Source organism: Rhincodon typus, unplaced genomic scaffold (genome assembly GCF_021869965.1).
Source record: "Rhincodon typus isolate 14 unplaced genomic scaffold, sRhiTyp1.1 hic_rhity00002780, whole genome shotgun sequence".
Lineage (NCBI taxonomy): Eukaryota > Metazoa > Chordata > Chondrichthyes > Orectolobiformes > Rhincodontidae > Rhincodon > Rhincodon typus.
In genome coordinates, this window is record NW_025968418.1 from 1 (window position 1) to 25,000 (window position 25,000).

General features: G+C 42.1%; 1 protein-coding gene across 1 annotated transcript; it reads left to right on the forward strand.

Annotated features, from left to right (window-relative positions):
- Window positions 1–632: 632 nt before the first annotated feature.
- Window positions 633–22,642, forward strand: LOC109937788 (MAP7 domain-containing protein 2-like; the record flags this gene model as incomplete). The annotated part of the gene is made up of 7 exons (XM_048593401.1): window positions 633–869; window positions 5,305–5,416; window positions 8,977–9,157; window positions 13,915–14,019; window positions 19,400–19,453; window positions 20,427–20,505; window positions 22,486–22,642. Coding segments are annotated over exons 1-7 (752 nt in total), but the record flags the coding sequence as incomplete, so codon positions are not given.
- Window positions 22,643–25,000: the final 2,358 nt, after the last annotated feature.

Below are 25,000 nucleotides of genomic sequence, written 5' to 3' on the forward strand. Positions count from 1 at the left end.
AATGTTTCCTGGCTTTTTCGTTTTCAGGAAGGATGGTCCAACTCGCCTTTATAGTGAGATGCTGGTATTTGGTTCTACTGGGATAGAACTATTGCAAGGGGAAGTAATGGCCTAGTGGTATTTTCACTGGACTGTTAATCCAGAGACCTAGATAATGTTTTGGGGACCCGGGTTCGAATCCTGTCATGGCAGATGGTGGAATTTGAATTCAATAAATATCTGGAATTGTGAATCTAATGATGACTGTGAATCTACTGATGACCATGAATCCATTGTCAATTGTAAGGAAAAACCCATCTGCTTCACTAATGTCCTTTAGAGAAGGAAACTGCCATCCTTACCTGGTCTGGCCTACATGTGACTCCAGGCCCACAGCAATGTGGTTGACTCTTAACTGCCCTCTGGGCAATTAGGGATGGGCAATAAATGCTTCCTAGCCAGTGATGTCCTTGTCCCATTAATGAATTTAAAGAAGTTAAACCCAACTAAATATTTTTGAGATATTGCTTTTTGATATTGAATTGTAATTGTTTTAAACAATGACAGGGTTCTCTGCTCAGTGTAGCTGTCAGATTGTAACAAATTTGTTTTTATTTGAATATTATATCAAATACCAAAAGATTGTCCACCTCCCAACAGATTCAAGCAGCATCCTGCATCTCCTCCATCTGCCCAAAAGCCTCTACCTGTCCACCGACTGCCAGTTGCTTCCTGTGGTGTGGCTGTGACCAAAAAGAAAATTGAGAAGGAAGGAAAACCAAAGCCCAAACCGGAGGTTGGGGGACCGGAGCACGAAATTAGGCAGATGTCGGAAAAAGAGTCCTCAGCGAAGTTATCAAACAAAACCAAAGATACTGATCAGAAACCAGGTATGACATGATCACAAGAAGTGACAAGAAACTCTTTTAAGGAAAACTGAAGCAGTTTGTAGATGAAAGTTACTGGTGAGGGCCCCATGGATTGCCCTATTGAGAATACCCAATCTGTAACAGCCGCCTGCATTTATATAACAAAGAACAAAGAAAATTACAGCACAGGAACAGGCCCTTCGGCCTCCAAGCCTGCGCTGATCCAGATCTAAACCTGTCGCCTATTTTCCAAGGATCTGTATCCCTCTGCTCCCTGCCCATTCATGTATCTGTCTAGATACATCTTAAATGACGCTATCGTGCCCGCCTCTACCATCTCTGCTGGCAACGCGTTCTAGGCACCCACCACCCTCTGCGTAAAGAACTTTCCACATATATCTCCCTTAAACTTTTCCCCTCTCACCTTGAAATCGTGACCCCTAGTAATTGAGTCCCCCACTCTGGGGAAAAAGCTTCTTGCTATCCACCCTGTCTATACCTCTCATGATTTTGTAGACCTCAATCAGGTCCCCCCGCAACCTCCGTCTTTCTAATGTAAATAATCCTAATCTACTCAACCTCTCTTCGTAGCTAGCACCCTCCATACCAGGCAACGTCCTGGTGAACCTCCTCTGCACCCTCTCCAAAGCATCCACATCCTTTTGGTAATGTGGCGACCAGAACTGTACACAGTATTCCAAATGTGGTCGAACCAAAGTCCTCGATCTGTAACATGAATATATATAGCACCCTCAATTTGTAAAGTATCCCAAGGTGTTTCACATGAGCAATTATTAAGCAAAGGTTGACACAACCAGGTGATACTGGAACAGGTGACCAAAACAGAAACCTTGAGGGAAGCCAGTTTATTTTCCCTCACCAATTGCTGAAAACTGTTGCTTTTAGCCAAAAAAGTCAGAGACTGTAATTTGTGACTTATTTGCTCTGTGCCTCTTGCAAGCAAATGAATGGATCTAGAAAAGAGATCGAGAAACAAGTCGAAGGCAGGCCGAAGAGATCATCTCGGGAACTCTGGGCAGGGCCACTGCACAGTCTTCCCAGTTTTCCCTCCACCCAGAACGCCAATTTTTTTTTGGCTGCTGGTCTGTTTGAGAGAATGGAGGGAGTTTGTAACGGGGTTAGAGTTTTAACCAGTATTACAATGAGGTAAAAGATCTGCTGGGGAAACAGTGACCATAGCATGGTAGAATTTAGCATTCAGTTTGAGAGTGAAAAACTTGGGTTGGAAACCAATATTATTCTACAGAAGTAAGTGTAATTACATGGGAATGATGGTAGAGTTGACTAAAGCAGACTGGGCAAGATGTTTAGCAGAGAAAATGATTGAACACGGCAAACATTTTTTTAAAAGAAACGTCATGACCCACAACAAGGATACATCCCAGTGAGGAAGAAGGATTCTAGGGAGGGCATGAACCAACCATGGTTGATTTAAGGGAAGCTAATCACAGTCTTGAATAGGAAGAAAAAATATACAATTTGGCAAAGATTAGTGACAAATTAGTATCTTTCTATTCCATCCTAAAACAGATTTCACAGAACACTGGAATAATGAGCAGTGTCACACCAGTTTGGAATGGAGGGAAGGTCTTACAAGGAAAGGTTTAGAGAGCTAGGGCTTTTCTCTTTGGAACAACGAAGGATGAGAGGTGACTTGATAGAGGTGTATAAAATGATCAGAGGTATAGAGTAGACAGCCAGAGACTTTTTCCAAGGTGGAGGTGGCTATTACGAGGTGGCATAGTTTTAAAGTGAGTGGAGGTAGATATAGGGGAGACGTCAGAGGTAGGTTCTTTACTCAGAATGGTAGGGGCGTGGAATGCATTGCCGGAGAAGGCAGTGGAGTCGGCCTCATTAGGGGCATTTAAGCGGCTATTAGATAGGCATGTGGATGATAGTATAAAGTAGGGGTGAAGGTTAGATAGACCTTAGGTTTAGGGTGAAAGTTTTGCACCACATCGTGGGCCGAAGGGCCTGTACTGTGCTGTACTGTTCTATGTTCTTCCAAAATAAGAGCCATGGTTGCAACTGTATCAATGATGGCAGTAAGTTGTAAATCCCTGATTTTCATTTTTACTTCGGATGCTGGGATCGTCTGAGAATCTTGTCCCAATTTCCCTGACTCGCTGCTGCTAAATTTCAGGGCTTTTTATCCTGGGGGCATTCACATCCCTGCTGTTGAGTCTACTTTCATCATTCTTTCAAGCAGAGCATTTCAGATCACATCTCATTTATAAGATTCAAGCAGATCGTAACAACAGATCGTATGCAGTAAAATCTTTCATACTTTTCCTGTGCCCTCGTTCACAAATTGAAATCTTTTTCTTGTTGTGCTTGTTGGTTTGAAGACATTTGGTATCCATGGAGTAAAATAATCTTTCCACGGTGATCAACGTTCAGCACGTAAAACTTACTATCTAATCCACTGCTCCTATATTAAGCTTCAATCCTAAACTGAGGAAAAGTAGCGAAGTTATTCCATTTGCCATTCTAACTATCTTTGTGGGATTAGAAATTTCAATGCCAAATTTATGGGCACACAGAACTTATCTGAGGAATTCTCGGCTCAGTTCTCTGGCAGCCAGCTGAAGGGAGACTTTTATTCCATCCGATCTTATGTAGAAACTCTCCCTTAACAGCAATTAGAAAGTGCAAAGTCAGTTCAAGTATTTACAAACTGAATGAATGCACACAGAACTGCAGTCTTTATTCTCAGAAATGCATAAGGTTATGAAATGTAGCAGTTTTCCAATAGTGTAAAATGAGACTACGCAGCATTCCAAATAGCCTTGCTATTTTCATTGAGGTTGGTATAAATGGTATTTGAATTTTGAAAGCATGCTTGTCAGGATGTTTGTACTCAAGCTTGAACTGTGTTAAATTAACCTCCTTGTCATGACTCACTGGGGTAGCATGCTGGAAATCAAGCCCCACTTTCCCAAGAGTCATCACAGAAGTTAAGGATTTTTAGTAATATGCAAAGGTTCTCTAATTTACTAGACTTTTATATGCAGGTTGACGGAAAGTATGGACCAAGTTTCTGTACTTAACAAAAATTATTATTTAGCACAAATAATTGGTGTGCCCCTACAAGTAAACCATTATGAACCATCAGCATGTAACTCTACAAATTAAAACCTGAATCCTTTAAACTCTTCCTGACACAAGCACAGACGTTGGCAGGCTAAAAAGCACAAGGTGTAGACAGGGATCACTGAAAATAATTCAATGTTTCATGTTCATAGGGGTTGCTGAGATGATTCTTGTGGTGCTCAGGGCTCTGCATTTTATTTATGTATATTCATTCATGGGACATTGGCATTGTTGGCTGGCCAGTATTTATTGTCCACCTGTAGTTGTCCTTGAGAAGATAGTGGTGCACTGCCTTCTTGAACTACTGCAGTCCATATGCAGTGGTTGACCCACAATGCTGTAAGAGAGGGAATTCCAGGATTTTGACCCGGTGACACTGAAGGAAGTGAAGTGCTTCTTAGTCATCCTTCTCCAATGTTTTCACAGGTTTGCTAGAGGCACAGGGTGGCTGGTTCACTTATGAAAGTTCTCTGATTTGTGAATTAATAGTCACAGCTTACAGCATCTATTGAAGGAAAGCTAGACTGGTTTACTTCAGACCTGAAGGAGAGAAAGCTCCTGGTGCTAGTCTGAATACCTTCTCTCTCTCGTTCATGGCCGCAAGTTGCGCAGTTACCTGCGAACTAGTCATTTGGTTGTTGGCAGGCAGAAAGCATTTGTCATTGGTCTGTGGACAATGACTAGTTATCAATCAACTACTAGTTGCCAACCAAAGCTCTATCTGTACACAGCTCCTCAAATCCAGCTTGTCTACAAAGTACACTCCAATTCCTGGTTCACAAGCAGCTGTATAAACAGTGCCTACGTTGTAACTCGAGCTTTCAGGTATACAGTAATCCTTGGTTTTTAAAACAGTACTTTTCTTGTTTCATTCTACAGTCAGAACTACAGGAAAAATACAAAAACACTGGTCTTGACATCTCCCACATCTGAATTTTACTGTAGCAAAGTCACATTTTCTAATTTGTAGAATGGCTAAAGGTTAAAACAATAACATTGGAGCAGGCCTTACCTTGAAGTGAAGAATTTTAATTGTTCACTGTAAAATGCGTTAAACATCCTCAGTGCTTGCTGCTGTCAGTGATCCTTCTACATTTTCTTTGTTGTTTGCAGCTTGTTAGTTTCTTCATTTCAATTCATGGTACTTTTAAATGCATGGTGGGGGGGTAGTTTGGTGGGAGCAGGCCTTGTGTATGCAGGTTCACTTAACAGAACCGTTTGTGAGTAAACTTCACAGATATTGTATGGCCGTGCACCTGTACAAAGAACAAAAATTGCTGACTACCTAGACTTCACTTGCTATCAATTGTTCACTCACTGATACTTTAACTTGCTATTGCAGGGACCACGTCTGCTGAGGAAGCTGCTAGAATCTTGGCTGAGAACCGGCGTCTGGCTCGTGAGCAGAAGGAGCGTGAGGAGCAGGAGAGACTTCAGTTACAAGAAGCTGAGAGGTGAATGGGATGTATGATTCAGTGCCACAAACATTGCTATCAAAGTGCAGCTGTCTTGTAGCGGCATACCCTGTGTTTCAGATTCAAGCATGCAGTCAGCAAACTAGAAGTGTTTCCATAATTTACATTTAGATTTGTATACCTAGAGAGCTCAGTGATTTTGCCATCATATCGAATTCCACAGAGCGATTGGGAATGAGATTAGTAAAAGGATGGATGACTGGTGATTCATTATGAATGAATCATGATGCCAGCTGATAGTAACACTGGACAAGTTAGGTCCCAGAATGTAACTTGTCTTGATAGACTATAAGTTTAAGTTTGCAGTTGGTTGCTGTGGTGGTCACTCACTGGAACATATTCATATGAAGCTGCAGGTATTCTTTTCATAGTAGAGATGAGTTTATTACAGAAAAGATGAAAAATGAAGCTGCATATGTGCCACAGTTTAAAAAGACCTTGACAGAAACAGCAAAACAAAGTTTAAGGTTGTTTCCCAACGCACACCTTTTACAGATACTCCATTCCAGGGAAACTTTGCTCCTACATCAACTGAGGTTTTAACTTAATTGAGTCTTCCAGTTTCTTTTCCTTGGACTACAAAGACAATTATGTGATTTCTTTTCCAAGTCCACTGTCCTGATCCTGTTCTGATGGCCTAGACTTTTCTCAATTCTAACAACCTGAAGATTTTGATCTAAATCTGCAGGCTCGGGTGTATCACAAACTACCCTGAATTAAACATTTGATTATCTTGCTAGAAGAAAACAAACTTTTTTCTAAACCAAACTCTTGGTTCCTCTGAGCTCTGACCTTCAACAGTTTATTCTGAAGTCAAACAAATGGTCTTGATGTGTTTACACTATCTATTGTAAACACAAAGTATACGTTCCTGTGAGACACTTGACTGTAGTCACCTGATTTTTTGGGATTGATGCACATGAGTCACTGTTCCAAATGATATTCTGACTGTTTTTAGAAAGTTACCTTCACAGAACTGACCCATATCCAACTGCCTCTGTTGAAATCCTATTCCCAAACTATATATAATGCATCTTTCATGACAATGGAGATTTTTGTAGAAAACCTTTTTATGCGGTTTGCTTAGGTGTGTTAAATGCTTGATAAGACTCCATTCAGCCCATGGAGTCCATGTCATTCAAGAAGACCATGCTTCATCTGATCATCCTCAACTTCGCTTTCCTGCTTTCTCCCCATAACCCTCAATCCTCTTACTGATGAAAAATCTCTCAACCTTGAAAATATTTAATAACCCAGCCCTCTGGTAAAGAATTCCACCGATTCACTACACTCAGAGAAGAAAATTTCTCCACATCTCTGTCTTATGACAAAATGTGTGACCCCTTATTCTGAAATGATGCCCTCTGGCCCTGGGTTGTCCCACAAGGGGAAATAACCTTTTTGCATCTACCCTGTGAAGTCTCGTAAAAATATACCATCTTTCAACAAGGTCACTTCTCATTCTTCTAAACTCCAATGAGCACAGGCTCAACCTCTCCTCACAAAACAGAAACGGACCCGCCGTTCCTTATAGCAACATTGTGAACCTTCTCTGGACTGCTTCTAATGCCAGTATATCTTCCCCCTAAATAAGGGGCTCAAAGCTGTTTACAGTATTCCAGCTGTGGTCTGAATAGTGCCTTGTATAGTTATAACAAAATCTCCCTACATTAATACTCCATTCCCATTGAAATAAAAGCAAACATTGCTTTTGCTTTGCCTAATTACCAGCTAGACTTGGATGCTAGCTTTTTGAGATTGGACAAGGATAGTTTTCTGAATTCTTTCTCCATTTAAATGATATTAAGCTTCTTTATTCTTCCTGCTAAAGTACATAATCTCACATTTCCACAATATATTCTATCTGTCAAGATTGTGTCATCCTCATCACTTGCTTTCCCCCCACCTATTTTTGTATTTTCCTCACAATTGGCTATAGTGCATATACTTTCCACATCCAAGTCACATATATTGTAAATCATTGTCCTTAGCTCTGATCCACGTGGCTCTGCATCCTGAAAATGCCTCCTTTATCCCAACTTTTTGTCTTCTATTAGTTAGCCAGTCCCTTATCCATGCTTATGTAGTATCTCCACCATCATGTGCTCTTATCTTATTGAGTGGCCGTATATGTGGTATCCTTTCAAACGCCTTCTGAAAAGCCCCTTTATCTGTCCTGCTTGCTGCTACCTCAGAGTTCTAATAAATTTGCTAAGCATGATATCCCCTTCATGAAACCCTGCTGACACTGTTTGATCATGTTATACATTTCTAAACACTCTCTACTATTACATCCTTTATAATAGACTCTAACATTTTCCCGATAACATCAGATGTTAAACTCATTGGCCTATTGTTTCCTTCCCTTTCTAAGTAAAGGTGTTACGTTAGCAGTTTCCAATCCTCTGACTTTTCCAGCATCTAAGAATTCCTGGAAAATTACTACCAGTTCATCCACTATCTCTGTAGTTACTTCCTTCCTTCCTTTTAATATCCTAGGTGGTGTCCCCTCAGGTCCAGTGAAGGTATCGGCCTTTAGCCCCGTTATTTTCCCTAAACTCCTCTCTTTTAATCATTGCATTTATTTCCTGTCCTTTTACCCCTTGATTATTTAGTAATTGCGGAATGCTATTAATTTCTTTACTGTGAAAACTGATACAATGTGTTTATTCAACTCCCCTGCCATTTCCTAGTTCCCCATTATTACTTCCCCAGCCCATTCTCTAAAGAGTCTATGTTCACTTTGGCTTCTATCTTTCATTTTATATATTTAATGCCTCCTGCTGTCCATCTTGATATTTAGTCAGCATGGACAAGTTGGACTGAAGGGTTTGTTTCCATACTACGTGACTGTACTTGCAAGTTTACCCTCAACACTTATATCCTCCTCTGTTCTTACTTTGCCCATCTTTTGTTGGTTTTTACAACTTTCCCAATTCCCTGGCTTACCGCTAGTCTCTGCCACATTTGTTTTTGTTTTCTTTTAATTTGATGCTATCCTTAACTTGCCTGGTTAGCCGTGTTATTTCCTTTTTCTTCGCTAAAACATATTTTTGCTTTGATCCACGAGCTATTTTCTTAAACATCTGCCGTTTCTTAAACTGTCTTTGCTGCTAAACCCTTTTCCTAGTCCAGTCCAGCCTATTTTGCCTTCATTCATTTGTAATTACCTGTATTTAAGTGCAGTTATTTCCGAGTCAAGTTTCTCCCCTTCAAGCTAAATTTTACCATGTTATGGTCACTGTTCTCTCAGGGATCTTATACACTGATACCCTTTGTTAAATCTATCTCATTTACCTAAAATGGCTATTAAGACTCCTTTTGAAAGTAACTTTAAAGGGTATTTGAAAGGTTGCAAGTGTGGTTGAAGAGCTAACATTGTCACAGGGTGATGGGATGAATGGCAATCTCCTGTGCTGTATTTTCTATGATCCTTTGAATTGTGAGGAAGAATGATTTTCTTGAGCTCCAATCTGTATTTGGTGGAGTCATGGTATTTAAAACTCACTACAGAGAATATTGTGCATTTTTTTTAAAAGGTGCAGGAAAGAAGAGCTAAAGAAGAGAGAAACTGAAGAGAGGGCCCGCAGGGAAGCAGAAGCCCATCTGCAGGAAGAGGAGAGAAAACTGACAGAAGAGGAAAATCAAAGAAAAGCTGAAGAGGAAAGGATTTGTAGAGAGGAAGAGGAGAGAGAGCGTCTATTAGATCTGCAGCTCCAGGTCAGAGTTCACATAGTTTTAGCTTTGTGTGGGTATATTCTCAAACGTCTTATTAAAGCTTGAAGAACTGACAAAACGCTGTACATCAAAACTCTCTTCCCTTTGTACTCTGATTATTATGATAAGACTGGGTTTCTGTTGCAACAGTACTGTCAATGTACAGGATTCTTTGGAAAGTGACTCTGCTTGTCCTTTTTAATTCAAGAATAATATTACTTCAGTAGGTTGACACCAAGCTGTGACATTATAATTTTTACCCAGAATCATTTTCTGTTCCTTCCAACAAGCAGATATGTTTTCAGATCAGTTTATTGAATAATGAACAGATTCTCATTGTTGTTTTCTATCACTGATCTGCTGTTTTAAACAGTGCAGATTTTATATCACACAATACACAGCACAGCATGCTGCTGTTTCCCAGAGGCAACATAATATTTTGGTAAGTAGGGCCACTCTGAGGACATTTGTTCAATGGCCTGACAGTTGGTTGTATTTCCTTTGCTTGCCTGGAGGAAGGGGAAATGCTTGCCTTTTATTTATCTTTTTAAACTGAAAGATTATTTTACATCAGTATATATGGCAGGTGCTCACCAAACGCGTAGAACATAGAACAGTACAGGCCCTTCGGCCCACTGTGTTGTGCCGAACTTTTACCCTAAACCTAAGGTCTATCTAACCTCCACCCCTACCTTATACTATCATCCATATGCCTATCTGATAGCCGCTTAAATAGCCCTAATGAGGCCAACTCCACTACCCTCTCCGGCAATGCATTCCACGCCCCCACCACTCTCTGAATAAAGAACTTAACTCTGACGTCTCCCCTATATCTACCTCCTTTCACTTCAAAACTATGCTGCCTCGTAATAGCTACCTCCACCCTAGGAAAAAGTCTCTGGCTGTCCACTCTATCTATACCTCTGATCATTTTGTACACCTCTATCAAGTCACCTCTCATCCTTCGTCGTTCTAAAGTGAAAAGCCCTAGCTCTCCCAACCTTACCTCGTAAGACCTTCCCTCAATTCCAGGTAGATTTCCTCTGCGCCTTTTCCAATGCTTCCACATCTTTCCTGTAATGAGGTGACCAGAACTGGACACAATACTCCAGATGTGGCTGAACCAGGCATTTGTATAGCTGGAGCATAACTTCACGGCTCTTGAACTCGATCCCTCTATTAATGAAAACTAACACACCGTATGCCTTCTTAACAACTCTATCCACCTGGGTGGCAGCTTTCAGGGAACTGTGGACATGAACCCTGAGATCCCTCTGCTCCTCCACACTGCCAAGAATCTTTTCTGTTAACCCTGTATTCTGCTTTCAAATTTGTCCTTCCAAGATGAATCAACTCACACCTCTCAGGGTTAAACTCCATCTGCCACTTCTCAGCCCAGCTCTGCATCCTATCAATGTCCCTTTGTAACTTAAAACAGCCCTCTGCACTATCCACAACTCGACCCACCTTCGTATCGTCCGCGAACTTACTAATCCACCCTTCCACTCCTACATCTAAATCATTTACAAAAATCCCAAATAGAAGAGGACCCAGAACAGATCCTTGTGGTACGCCACTCGTAACTGAGCACCATGTTGAATATTTTCCGTCCACTACCACCGTTTGTCTTCTAAGGGTCAGCCAATTCTGAATCCAATCTGCCACATTTCCGCTATCATATGCCTCCTTACCTTCTGCATGAGCCTACTATGGGTAACCTTATCAAACGTCTTATTTAACTCCATGTATACCACATCCACTGCTGTACCTTCATCCAGTGTTTGGTCACCTCTTCAAAGAATTCAATAAGGTTTGTGAGGCATAATCTATCCCTCACAAATCCATGCAAGATTTGTCTTTTTCACATGCAGTTTCCAGTATGGGTATTGAGAAGGTTGTGAACATTTTAAGAGTTTCCTGGAATCTTAAGAGTTCAGAAAGTGACTATTCAACCCATTGTCTTGCACCAGCTCTTTTGGAAGAGATGTTGAATACAACAATGTCCAGGCTTGGGCTGACAAGTGACAAACAACATTCACACTACACAAATGCCAGGTTATGACCATCACCAATAAGAGAGAACCTGACCACAGCACCTTGACATTCAGTGGTGTTACCATCACTGAATCCCCCACTATCAACATCCTTGACCAGAAACTTAGCTGGACTCACCACATAAACAGTGGCTACAAGAGCAAGTCAGAGGCTAGGAATACTGCAGCAACTGATTCCCTAAAGCCTGTCCACCATATACAAGGCACAAGTCAGGAGTGAGATGGAATACTCCCCACTTGCCTGGATGGGTGTGGCCCCAACAACACTCAAAAAGCTTGACGCCATCCAGGACAAAGCAGCCCCCGCTTGATTAGTGCCACATCCACTCCGTCCACCACTGACGCTTAGTAGCAGCAATGTGTACTATCTACAAGATGCACTGCAGAAATTCACCAAAGATCCTCAGGCAGCACCTTCCAAACCCACGACCTTTTCCATCCAGAAGGACAAGGGCAGCAGATACAATGGAATACCACCCCCTTTAAGCTCCCCTCCAAGCCACTCACCGTCCTGATGTGGAAATATATCGCCATTCCTTCTCTGCTGGGTCAAAATCCTGTAATTCCCTTCCTAAGGACGTGGGTTAACCTACAGCACATGGACTGCAGCAGTTCAAGAAGGCAGCTCGCCACCATCTTCTCAAGGGCAACTAGGGATGGGCAAGAAATTTTGGCTCATCCAGTGATGCTCACTTCCCATAAATGAATTTTAAAACATGACACAGTATCAGATCACACATCACGAGTGATTATCCTTACAGCATCCTGGATCGTGAATAGAATAAGCATTAGTCTACAGCCCGAGATTAAGGCAGAATTTCTCAAAATGGTGATTACACCCAAGTGAACTAAAATTACAGATTAAGAGATCAGTAGATTTCAGGAAATTCTCACTTCATTCCTGTGAACGAGATGGTGGTGGAACTCCAGCAATGTCTGGCACAGGTGCTTTGGTCCCTCCTGTTAACTAGTTGAATGTTTCCTGGGTTAAGACATTGAAATTAGGGCAATCTGGCCTTCATGGTTTATTTCGGTGTTAGACTATGGCTGTGACCTCAATAATCATGAAGTACTTTGAGAGGATGGCCATGGCCCACATCACCTCTGGTCTCCCGGCCTGCCTCGATACCCTACAGTTTGCCTACCGACGTAACAGGTCCACAGAGAATGCCCTGCACTCATCCCCGGAACTTCTGGACAACAAGGACAGGTAGGTCAGGCTCTTTTTCATCAACTGCAGCTCCACCCTCAACACCAATATCCCCTGCAGACTGATCTCAAAACTCCGTGACCTTGGTCTCGGCTCCGCCCTCTGCAACTGGATCCTCAGCTTTCTGACCCATAGACCACAATCAGTGCACCTCCTCCACAATAACACTCAACACTAGAGCCCAAAAAATGCATCCTCAACCCCCTACTGTACTCCCTGAACACCACGACTGTGTTGCTAAATTCCAAATGAACTCCATCTACAATTTTGCTGACACCACCACCGTGGTACGACAGCTATCAGCAATGATGAATCAGAATACAGAAAGAAGGTAAAGGCCTTGGTAACATGGTGTGATGGTAACAACATCTGTCTCAACATCGGCAAAACTAAAGGACTGATCATCAACTTCAGAAAGAAAGGAGGAGAACATGCCCCCAACTACATCAACAGAATTGAGGTTGAGGAGGTGGAGAGTGTCAAGTTCCTCAGTGACGATGACTGATGACCTGTCCTGGACTTCCTACGTAGATGCGATAGTCAAGAAGGCACAACAACGCCACCTCTTCCTCAGGTGGGTTGGGAAATTTGGCATGTCCCTAAGGTCCCCCACCAACTTCTACAGATGCACGATTGAAAGTATACTGTCCAGGTGCATAACGCCCTGGTATGGCAACTGCTCTGCCCAGGACTGTAAGAAACTACAGAAGGTGGTGTGCACAGCCCAAACCATTGCGGAAGCCAACCTTCCACCAGTGGACTCCATTTACGCAGCTCGCTGCCGCAGAAAGGCTGCCAAAGTCATCCCATCGCACCCCAGTAATGCTCTCCCACAACCTCTTCTGTCAGGCCGAAGGTACAGAAGCTTGAATACTCTCTCCAGCAGATTCAGGAACAGCGTCTTCCCTGCCATGAATGGACTGTCTAACTTCAAATGATGCTGATCTTGCCTACTGCACGCCCCGTGCAACGTAACCTGTATGCCTCTAAGTTTTTTTTTCATCCTATGATCTGTATGACGTTGCTGACTATGATCTGCCTGTACTGCTCACAAACAAAGCTTTTCATTCTACTTAGGAACACGTGACAATAAATAAATCAAAGCGAAACAGAGCAACAAGTTTTAATGGTTTTAATCAATCTGCAATTATTGTTACTGATTGCTATACTACATTCCCCGATTGTCAGATCGGCCCTGTCTGGAATAACTGCTACAGAATAGTTTGTTCACAATTTGTGGACTACTATACATTCTGTGCTTCTGAAGTCAATGGATGTACTGTCGAGAATTCATCTCGACAGAACAGATGTATTTTACCAAGTGTCATTTTAACCTGTCAAGCGTTTTGTTTAAAAGACCTTTTTTAAAAATCATTTGATGATTAGATGTAAATTTAAACGATACTAAAATCTGAAGTTGGTTGAGAGGTTGCAGCAGTCTGATGCTGCACTGATCTGTATTGTGCTGAGAGGTAATCACTGAGTCTGTGTTTCAGAGAGAAGAAGCAGAAGCAAAAGCTTTGGAAGAAGCTAATCGGCAGAGACTGGAGCGAGAACGGATCACCCAGCAGAATGAGGAGGAACGACGTGCGAGGAAGCAGGTGTGATTTTAATTGACTTGGGTAATTGAACGGCTATGAGCCATAGTACAAGAAATCCAGAAGCCTAAGGAGTAGGAGGAGAATAATGCAAGGAAAATTGGAAAGTATGCAGCTGGGTTTTGAAATGTATATAATTGTGGAGCATCAGGCAGGAACAAGGGAATTGCACACTGTGGGTGTTGGGAAGGCATGCAGTGTTTCTGTCCATAGTGTTCTGCCCTAGGTTAATCATTATTCCACTCAGATTCTCAACTAAATTACTAGGGCAGAGTCTCTGAAGCAGTTCCTGCTGTCCCTCCCTGTATTTGTGGGCAGCACTTGGCTAAAAGTGATCATTGTCTTGACGGTTTAAATTAGTAATGGAGAAGAATTAGGAACAATGCACAGTAGAAATTAGCAGTTAGTTTCATTGGGCTGAGAGAGAGGATTGAGGTGGCATGGAGTGGAACCAAAGGCAGGCAGGGGGATAAACTGTAATGATACAGTGGCAAATCCTTGAGCTGTTTTGGGTGCAGACTAGTGTTGTGATCCCAGATTGCAATTATGAGAAAATTGAACAGATTTGATGTGGTACTCCATTATCATTTAAACAATAAAATGTCTGAAAGAATCTAGGGGAAGAAAATAAGTGGCAGAACTCCAGCATTGAATCGAAATACTAAAGGAATCTGTACTATGCAAACTCAAGCACAAAAAATGAAAGCAATATTGGTGAAAAAGTAAGCTGAGTAAACAATATAAACATGTACCTTAAGCTCAAACTTTTAAGTTTAATCTTTTCTTTAAACTGTGATTTTTCACTCCGGGAAGTTTTTTTTAAACATGCTCATAAACTAGTCAGGAGCTGGGGCGCAAGATACACCAGGAGATAGAAAAGGTGTGTAAGAGTGGCAAAGTTACAGTGATCATGGTGGATTTCAATATACAGGTGGACTGGGAAAATCATATTGGTAGTGGATTGCAAGTAAAGGAGTTTGTAGAATGTCTACGAGACGGCTTTTTGGAGCAGCTCGTGGTGGAGCCCAAGAGGGAACAGGCAATACTGGATTTAGTGATGTGCAATGAGGCAGACTTGATAAGGGAGCTTAAGGTAAAGGAACCCTTAGGAGGCAGTGATCATAAGATGTTAGAATTTACACTGCAATTTGAGAGAGAGAAGATAGAATCAGACGTAACGGTATTACAGCTGAATAAAGGCAACTACAGAGGTATGATGGAGGAGCTGGGCAGAATTGACTGGAAAAGGAGCCTAGCAGGAAAGAGTGGAAAAGCAATGGCTGGAGTTAGAACATAGAACAGTACAGGCCTTTCAGCCCACGATGTTGTGCCAAACTTTTACCCTAATCCTAAAGTCTATCTAACCTCCACCCCTACCTTATACTATCATCTACCTACCTCATACTATCATCATACCTTATACTACGTTATACTCCCAGTTGCTGGGAGTAATTCAGGATACGCAGCAAAAATTCATCCCTAGGAAAAAGAAGCATGGTACAGGGAGGATGAGGCAAGCATGGCTGACTAAGGAAGTCCGGGATAGCATAAAAGCAAAAGAGAAAGCATATACTGTGGTGAAGGGCAGTGGGAAAGCAGAGGACTGGGAAGCTTACAAAAGCCAACAGAGGGCAACAAAGAAAGAAATAAGGAGGGAGAAGATTAAATATGAGGGTAAGCTAGCCAGTAATATAAATGAAGACTGTAAGAATTTCTTTAGGTATATAAAGGGCAAAAGAGAAGCAAAAGTGGACATTGGACCACTAGAAAATGACAGTGGAGAGATGGTAGTGGGGAGCAAGGACATGGCTGAGGAACTGAATAATTACTTCAAGTCAGTCTTCACAGTGGAAGACACGAATAATCTCCCAAAAATTCAAGAGTCGGGGGCAGAGCTGAGTGTCGTGGCCATCACCAAGGAAAAGGTGCTAGTAAAACTGATTGGCCTGAAGGTGGACAAATCACCTGGACCAGATGGACTACACGCCAGAGTTCTAAAGAGATAGCTGAAGAGATAGTGGAAGCATTAGTGTGATCTTTCAGGAATCACTTTAGTCAGGGAGGGTCCCAGAGGACTGGAAAATCGCTAACGTGACACCCCTGTTTAAAAAGGAGTAAGGCAAAAGATGGAAAATTACAGGCCGATTAGCCTAACCTCAGTCATGGGTAAGATTTTGGAGTCCATTGTAAAGGATGAGATTTCTGAATATTTGGAAGTGTAGAGTGAAATAGGGCAAAGTCAGCATGGCTTCATCAAGGGGAGGTCATGCCTGACAAATCTGCTAGAATTCTTTGAGGAAGTAACGAGCAGGTTAGACTAAGGAGAGCCAATGGATGTTATTTACCTGGACTTCAAGAAGGCCTTTGATAAGGTGCCACACAGGAGGCTGTTGAGTAAGATAAGGGCCCATGGTGTTAGAGGCGAGGTGCTAGAATGGATAGAAGATTGGCTGTCTGGCAGAAAGCAAAGAGTAGGGGTAAAGGGGTCTTTCTCAGGATGGCACAAGTCGTGTTCCGCAAGGGTCAGTGCTGGGACCACAACTTTTCACTTTGTACATTAATTATCTCGATGAAGGAACTGTGGGCTTTCTGGCTAAGTTTGCAGACGATACAAAGATAGGTGGAGGGACAGGTAGTATTGAGGTGGGGAGGCTTCAGAAGGATTTGGACAGGTTAGGAGAGTGGACAAAGAAGTGGCAGATGGAGTACAATGTGGGAAAGTGCGAGGTCATGCACTTTGGTACGAAGAATAAAAGCATGGACTATTTTCTAAATGCGGAGAAAATTCAGAAGTCTGAAGTGCAACGAGGCTTGGGAGTTCTAGTGCAGGATTCTCTCAAGGTAAGCTTGCAGGTTGAGTCAGTAGTCAGGAAGGTAAATGCAGTGTTGGCAGTTATTTTGAGAGGACTTGAATATAAAATCAGGGATGTACTACTGAGGCTTTATAAGGCTTTGGTCAGGCCACATTTGGAGTATTGTGTGCAGTTTTGGGCCCCATATCTCAGGAAGGATGTACTGGCTCTGGAGCGGGTTCAGAGGAGGTTCACGAGAATGGTCCCAGGAATGGAAAGCTTAACATATGAAGAACGTTTGAGGACTCTGGGACTGTACTCATTGGAGTTTAGAAGGACGAGGGGAGATCTAATTGAAACTTTCAGAATACGGAATGGCCTGGACAAAGTGGATGTTGGGAAGATGCTTCCATTGATAGGAGAGTCTAGGATCCGAGGACACAGCCTTAGAGTAGAGGGAAGACCATTTAGAATGGAGATAAGGAGAAACTTCTTGGAAATCTATGGAATTCACTGCCACAGAAGGCTGTGGAGGCCAGGTCATTGAGTACATTTAAGACTGAGATAGATAGGTTCTTGATTATCAAGGGTTACGAGGAGAAAGCAGGAGAATTGGGTTGAGGAACTTATCAACCATGATTGAATGACGGAGCAGACTAGGTGGGCCGAATGGCCTAATTTCTGCTCCTATGTCTTATGGTCTTATGGCTGTAGAAGGGATTTAGTTTTTATTCTGAGTCTGGTTTTAAAGATCACAGCTTAGGTCCTTATGGTCAAAATATAAGCATTGCTCACTATGACACGCTGTGACCCATATAGACATTCCCTCAGCATCTGTTCTATAGTTGGACCCCTCGTTTGACAGAGAAAAACCTACCCAGTTCTCTAGAGTTCACTTTTTTCTCTAAGCTTACTAAAGTAAGCTCTTCGGTGAAATACACTGGGCCACATTTTGGCAGTCTGCACATTAACCCTTCCTCTGTCTTGCTAATTTTTTCTTAAAATCCAAAACCAATCAGTTTCTTTTGTGTGGCTCCATCCTCAGCAAATGTCGCCATAGCAACCTCAGGGCTCTCTTGCTTTCAGAAGCTTCTCAGCTGGAACACAAATTTGAGGTTTGTGTGAAAGCATACACAGCCGTGAGATCACACTGAAAGTAATCAATCTCTACCATCCTGGCAGATGGAGTTTAATCTGGAAAAATGTGAGGTAATGCATTTTGGAAAGTCTAAACCAAATGGAAAATATACAGTAAATGGCAGAACTCTTCAGTGTACTAATTGGCAGAGGGATCTGGCTCTACAGGTACACAGGTCACTAAAAGTGGCAACACAGGTGGAGAAGGTAGTCAACAAGGCATATTGCATGTTTGTCTTCATCGGCCGGGGCATTGAGTTTAAAATTGGCAGGTAATGTTGCAGCTTTATAGAACTTTAATTAGGCCGCATTTGGAATATTGTGTTCGGTTCTGGTCGCCACACTACCAGAAGGATGTGGTGGCTTTGGAGAGGATACAGAAGAGATTTACCAGGATGCTGCCTGGTATGGAGGGCATTAGCTATGAGGAGAGGTTGGAGAAACTTGGGTTGTTCTCACTGGAACGACGAAGGATGAGGGGCAACCTGATAGAGGTCTACAAGATTATGAAGGGCATAGACAGACTGGACAGTCAGAAGCTTTTTCCCAGGGTGATAGAGTCAGTTGCTAGAGGGCATAGGTTTAAGGTGTGAGGGGCAAGGTTTAAAGGTGATGTACGAGGCAAGTTTTTTTTTTTTACAGAGGGTGGTGGGTGCCTGGAACTCGCTGCTGGGGGAGGTAGTGGAAGCAGATACGACAGTGACTTCTAAAGGGCGTCTTGACAAATATATGAATAAGATGGTAATAGAGGGATACAGTCCCCGGAAGGGTAGGGGGTTTTAGTTGTGATGGGCACTGTGTCAGTGCAGGCTTGGAGGGCCAAAGAGCCTGTTCCTGTGCTGTAATTTTCTTTGTTCTTTAAATTGAAGCCAAAATTCTATGTTTTAACTCTTAATATATCCTAGAATAGAGTTGTTATTATAATATGAACAAAGAGCTGTTGGCCATTCAACCCCTGTAACCTGCTCTACTCTTCATTTAAATCGTGGCTGATCTATTGTAGCCTCAGATCCACATTTGGGCTATCATGCATTCAGAGGGCCAATTGCTTCAATCTAGTATATAGCTTATTAACAGTGTCAGCATAATGGGCTGAATGGCCTCTCTCAGTCCTATATAGTTCTGTGGTGAATCCTGACTGGTTTGAAGTAATTTTAATGGGGAGTTCAATGCAAACTATTAAAGAACTTCCTTTTACTTGTTAACTCTAGGCTTCCCTGCTCATATGTCTGAGATATACCTTTAAATCTTAGTGATTGTTTCTAGAGGATCACAGACTTAAGTATGAGAGAAATAACTTAGTTTCCATGTGCAGGATCATGTCCAGTTGACATATCAGTGTTACTGCCTGAAAGCTGTTTAATTTGTCCATGTATTATCCACAACAATGAGTTTGAATGTTTTGTACAAATACCTGATGTTCTCACAAGTGAATACTTTCCTGTCATCAACAGAGAATTGCAGAGGTCATGAAGAGAGTAAGGGGGCCTGGCCAAGATGAATCAAAGGTAATACACTTCCCAACTTTTCTGTCTGTTTTGCTTCATTTTTCACAGTTTATTTTTCATATTTATTTGCTGTGCTCTTAAACAGTCGTCTGGAATTTACGGTAAGTCTCCAAGTGATGCTTGTTGTGTTTCTCTGCCCTATGGCTGAGCTGTTGGCCAGTGCCTTGCATTATCAGGAACTCTGTGCTTGATGATACAAGTAAAGTATGCTCACATTAAACAGGGAAATGTGCAAAACCTGTGCACTACAGAAAGTTATCGCTAGTCAGAATGTGAATGCTGCTGAGAGGCACACAGAATCTTACTGTGATCAAATCAGTAAGCTAGGATAAAATTGGAACAATCACAGGTTCCCCTCCAAGCCACTCACCATCTCAACTTGGAAATATATCACCATTCCCTCACGGTGAGTGGGTCAAAATCCTAAAACTCCCTCCGCAACAGCAATATTGCTCTACCTACAGCACATGGCCTGCAACAATTCAAGAAGGCAACTAGGGGCAGGCAATAAATGCTGGACCCAGTCAGCAGTGCCTGCATGCCATGAATGAATTTTTTAAAATATCACACATTGCCCTTGCGGTTGTAATAGATCCCAATGGATCAGCTGTTATTGGAAAGACCAGGTTCGAGTCCAGTAACTGTCTGAAATGTGCATCACAAAATGTCAGTGCAGTCACCTGAGGAAGCATAAGATGGGTAGGGTTGTAACTTTTTTTTAGGTAGGTTACTTTCCACTGGAAATTTAGCATTTTCTCTCCCTAAGCTGAAACTGCAGTGAGAGGCATGAGTCATTGAAAATTTAAAAGTGAGACTGATACAGTCTATTGAGGGTTGAAAGATAGAGTTAAGATGCAGATCATCTAGGATTGAATTAAATTGTGGATTAGGCTTGAGTGAATGGTCTTGTGAAAGGTCTTGATTCTTAAATCTTAAAGAATGCTGAAATGGTGACCCTCCTGTGTTTACACAGAAGGATGGAAGATCAGATGATACTACTGCTGAGGAAAGCAGTGAGGATGAACACAGGAACGAGGATGCAGATGAAATAGGTGAGTGACTCAGCGCAGTTTTTACCATTCGTTCATTGCTGTTGAAATGCTGGTCCTCTATTGAGCCTATCTGAATACACACCTCTCTATCGTTTCAGGAGGAGGGCATTAGAGACAATATTTTCTCAGTGCAACTGAAAATCTAATGAATACACAGTAAACAGCACCATGTGGAAATCTGATGATATTGTGCTTTCTGGTTTGAAACCCAGATTTTTTTTCAGTGAGGTCTTTTACTCCTCCCAATAAAATTCCCTAAGTGCAAAACACGGGGGATCTTTACCTGTCGATCAGGGAAGTAAATTGTTTGGTTGCAGTCGAATAATTTTCCTTTGTGACAGTAAATCCGTTCCCCTAAAAGTATTAAATAAAAACCGAAAGAACTGCGAATCAGGAACAAAAACAAAGTTGCTGGAAAAGCTCAGCAGGTCTGGCAGCATCTGTGAAGGAAAAAACAGTTAACTTTTCGGGTCCGGTGACCCTTGGTTCTGAGGAAGGGCCACCGGACCCGAAACGTTAACTCTGATTTTTCTTTCACAAATGCTACCAGACCTGCTGAGCTTTTCCAGGAACTTTGCTTTTGCCCTTAAAAGTATTATTGTTTTAGCATTGACATTGATGCTTGCATGTATATCCCTGTGTTTAAAACCCTTACTATCCTTCTCCCTCTCCCCCTCTCTGTAACAATTAGAAACTCCCCACATCTGACTCCGCCTGCTTGTGTATCTCTCCTCCTGACCCCACCATTAAATGCATGTTTTTTATTATTAATGGGATGTGAATGTCACTGTCTGGACCAACATTGATTGTTCATCCCTAATTGCCCTTTGATCCGAATGGCTTGATGGGGCCATCTCAGGAGGCAGCTTAGAGTCAGCTGCATTGCAGTGGGTCTGGAGTCACAAGGAGGCAAGACCAGGTAAGGGTGGCAAAATCCCTAAAGGGCTTTAGTGAACCCAATCGGTTTTTATGGCAACTATCCTACTTTTAATATTTCGCCATCTGTTGTAGTGGGTTCAAACTTGTCAGGCTTCTAGGCCAATGACATTACTATTATGTCCCTGTCACTGGAGGGGAATTGAGTTTAAGAGCCATGAGGTTATGCTGCAGCTCTATAAAACTCTGGAATATTGGGTTCAGTTCTGGTCACCTCATTATGGGAAGGATGTGGAAGCTTTAGAGAGGGTGCAGAGGAGATTTTCCACGATGCTGCCTGGACTGGAGGGCAGGTCTTAGGAGGAAAGGTTAGGGAGCTAGAGCTTTTCTCACTGGAGCAAAGAAGGATGAGAGGTGACTTGATAGATGTGTACAAGATGATGAGAGGCGTAGATAGAGTGGATAGTCAGAGACTTTTTTCCCAGGACGGAAATGACTATTACGAGGGGGCATAATTTTAAGGTGATTGGAGGAAGGTATAGGGGAGATGTCAGAGGTAGGGTTCTTCGCACAGAGTGGTGGGCGTGTGGAATGCGCTGCCAGCAGTGGTAGTGGAGTCAAATATTTTAGAGACTTTTATGCGACTCTTGGATAGGGACATGGAGGATAGTAAAATGTAGGGTATGCAGGGTAGATTGATCTTAGTAGGATAGTTTGTCGGCACAACATGGTGGGCCAAAGGGCCTATACTGTGCTGTACTGTTCTATGTTCTATGTCTCTCCCATGCTTTCAACTACCTAGCTCCCAACTCTGCAATTCCCTCTAGAAACACATCCTTTTCTGATTCCTGTCTAAAACCCAGCACTTTAATCCTTTCGCCCTCCAAATCTCTGTGCCTTTGAATTAACTTTAGGCTTCCACAAAATTCTGAAACCTATTGGAAGATGTTTCAGTGTGTAAACAGATACAATCGTTGGTTTATTTTCTGTCTCATTATGTCATATATTATAAAAAATAGCAAGATGCTCTGTTATCAAATGTATTCTTTATGGTTTTCCATTTGAAGTAAAAGCTATATTTCTCATTTATGATTTGCATGTTAGATAGCACCAATGGAATTGATGAGCTTCAAGTTATTGTACAAGAATGTGCTGAGTTGTCAGATGGAGCTGTCTCTGTTGAGATAACTGAACTGAATGGTGTTCATGCGGTGAATACCACCAGCGACCATTTGAACAAAGACCAGACAGAGGATGTGAGGTAGGTTTGTATTTTGTCTTCTTTGTTGTTTCACAGAGTAAACTGGGCATTCTGGATCTAATACAAGATTTTGTGGGCAAAGTGAGAAATCACACAACACCAGGTTATAGTCCAACAGGTTTATTTGAAAACACCAGCTTTCAGAACCTGAGTCCTCCTTCAGGTGTTAATGAGAGAGGTGGTATCAGACGCAGAATTTATAAGTAAAAGATCAAAGGGTCCCACCACTGATGATGTAGTAAACATACCTAAGATGCTGTTAAATCTTTAATCAGTCAGAAGGTTTTAATTGAGTAATATGTGTATGTAAATCCCCAAATTCCTTTTAAGTCACTGTCCTGAGAGAACTAACGGTTCGATGTTTTAGGTCAGACACTGCATGTTAGGTGTGAGGCCTTGTTTAGAATCTGTTTGTTTTGGTTTGGAGTCAGACTGGTTTTATTTAGTAGGAATTTATAAAATGCCACATTGTCTATAAATTGCGTGCTTTTTGAACAAAATAGAATGTATCTGCAAATACAAATTCACCCCATAGATTCACATCCGTGTGCGTGAGTGAAGGAGGAGTGAGGCTCCGAAAGCTTGAGTTTTCAAATGAACCTTTTGGACTATAACCTGGTGTCGTGTAATTTCTGACCTTGTCCATCACAGTCCAACACTGGTAACTCCACGCCAAGGTTTTGTGGAAATGTTGGACAAATTGGGAATGTTTCAGAGCTGGGTTTAATTTTCCATGTAGGTATGGTTCACAATGTTTTAGTGGAAATGGTAATAAGAAGAATGAGTTTAGAGACCAAATGAATGAAATAGCTCAAATTGGTGTTCAGACAAAATGGAAAACTCTAGTCTAGTGGGAGCTTTGGCTGGAGCTGTGTCGGCAGTAAAGAATATGAATCTAAAACAATAAAGGCAAAACACTGCACATGCTGAAAAGTTGAAATAAAAACAACGTACTGGAGAAACTCGGCAGGTCTGGCAGCATCTGTGGGGAGAGAGGTGAGTTAATGTTTCATGATCATTTTGACTTCAGAACTGAAAGTTTGTTATAAAGTGGTTTTTAAGCTGTAGGCAGATGGGAAGGAAGAGAGAGTGCAAGTGTCTGAGAGCCAAAGACACACAGGAGTGCTAACAGTGGTAAAGGAATAAGAGTGATGTATAATAGTTGTAAATGTTAGTTGTGGAAGGAGCAAATTGGTCCACTGTGCTGAGAACAAAGTCAACAGTACACAGCTGTGGGAGGGTGGGGGCTTTTTAAAAAAAAAAAAGAGAGCAAAGATCATACTATGAAGGTGTGGAATTCAATGTTGAGTGGAGGAAAGAGGGGAGGGGAGTTGCATTTTTGATTAACGGGAGTATCACAGCAGTAGTCAGAGATGAAATAACTGAGGGATCATCCAGTGAGGTGCTGTGGGTGGAGCTTAGAAATAAAAAGGGGATAGTGACATTATTGGGGTGGTACTATAGGGCCCCAAATAGTCAACAGGAATTAAAGGAACAAATATGCAGGGAGACTGGGGAGACTTGCAGGAGCAGTGGGGGTTTTAATTTTCCTAACATAGACTTGGACTGCCATGGTGTTAAGGGCTTAGATAGGGTGAAATTTGTTAAATGTGTTCAGGCAAGTTTTCTCAAGCAGTATGTAGAGGGTCCTACTTGGCAAGGGGTAAAACTTGACCTACTCTTGAAATAGGGCAGGACAGGCGACTGAGGTGACAGTTGGGGAGCACTTTGGGACTAGTGACCATAGTTCTATTAATTTTTAAATAGTTATGGAGAAGGACAAAACTGGATTACCGGTTCAAATTCTAAATTGGGGCAAGGTGAATTTTGATGGAATTAGACAGGAGCTTGCAGGGGTTGATTGGAGCAGTTTGTTTGCAGACAAAGGGATCTCTGGCATGTGGGAGGCCTTTAAAGTGTGATAGCTAGAATTCAAGGTATGTTCCTGTGAGGGTGAAGGGCAAGGTTGGCAGGGGGTAGGGATCCCTGGATGACGAGATATTGAGGCTTTGAGCAGAAAAAAGGAGGCATGGCTCAGGAATGGGCAGCTAGGATCAAGAGAATCCCTGGAGGTATATAAGTGGTACAGGAATTTACTGGAGAAGGAAATCAGGAGGGCGAAAAAGGGGCACGAGGTAGCTTTGGCTGAGAAGATTAGGGTGAATCTAGAGAGATTCTTTAAGTATATTAAAGGAAAAAGAATAACTAGAGAGAGAATAGGACCCCTCAAGGACCAAAGTGGACATGTCCTGTGGTTCCACACATACATGAGCGAGATCCTTGATGAATATTTCTCCTGTGTTTACCGTGAAGAAAGGTATGAAGACTTGGGAACTTGGGAAAGTTATCATCATTAGC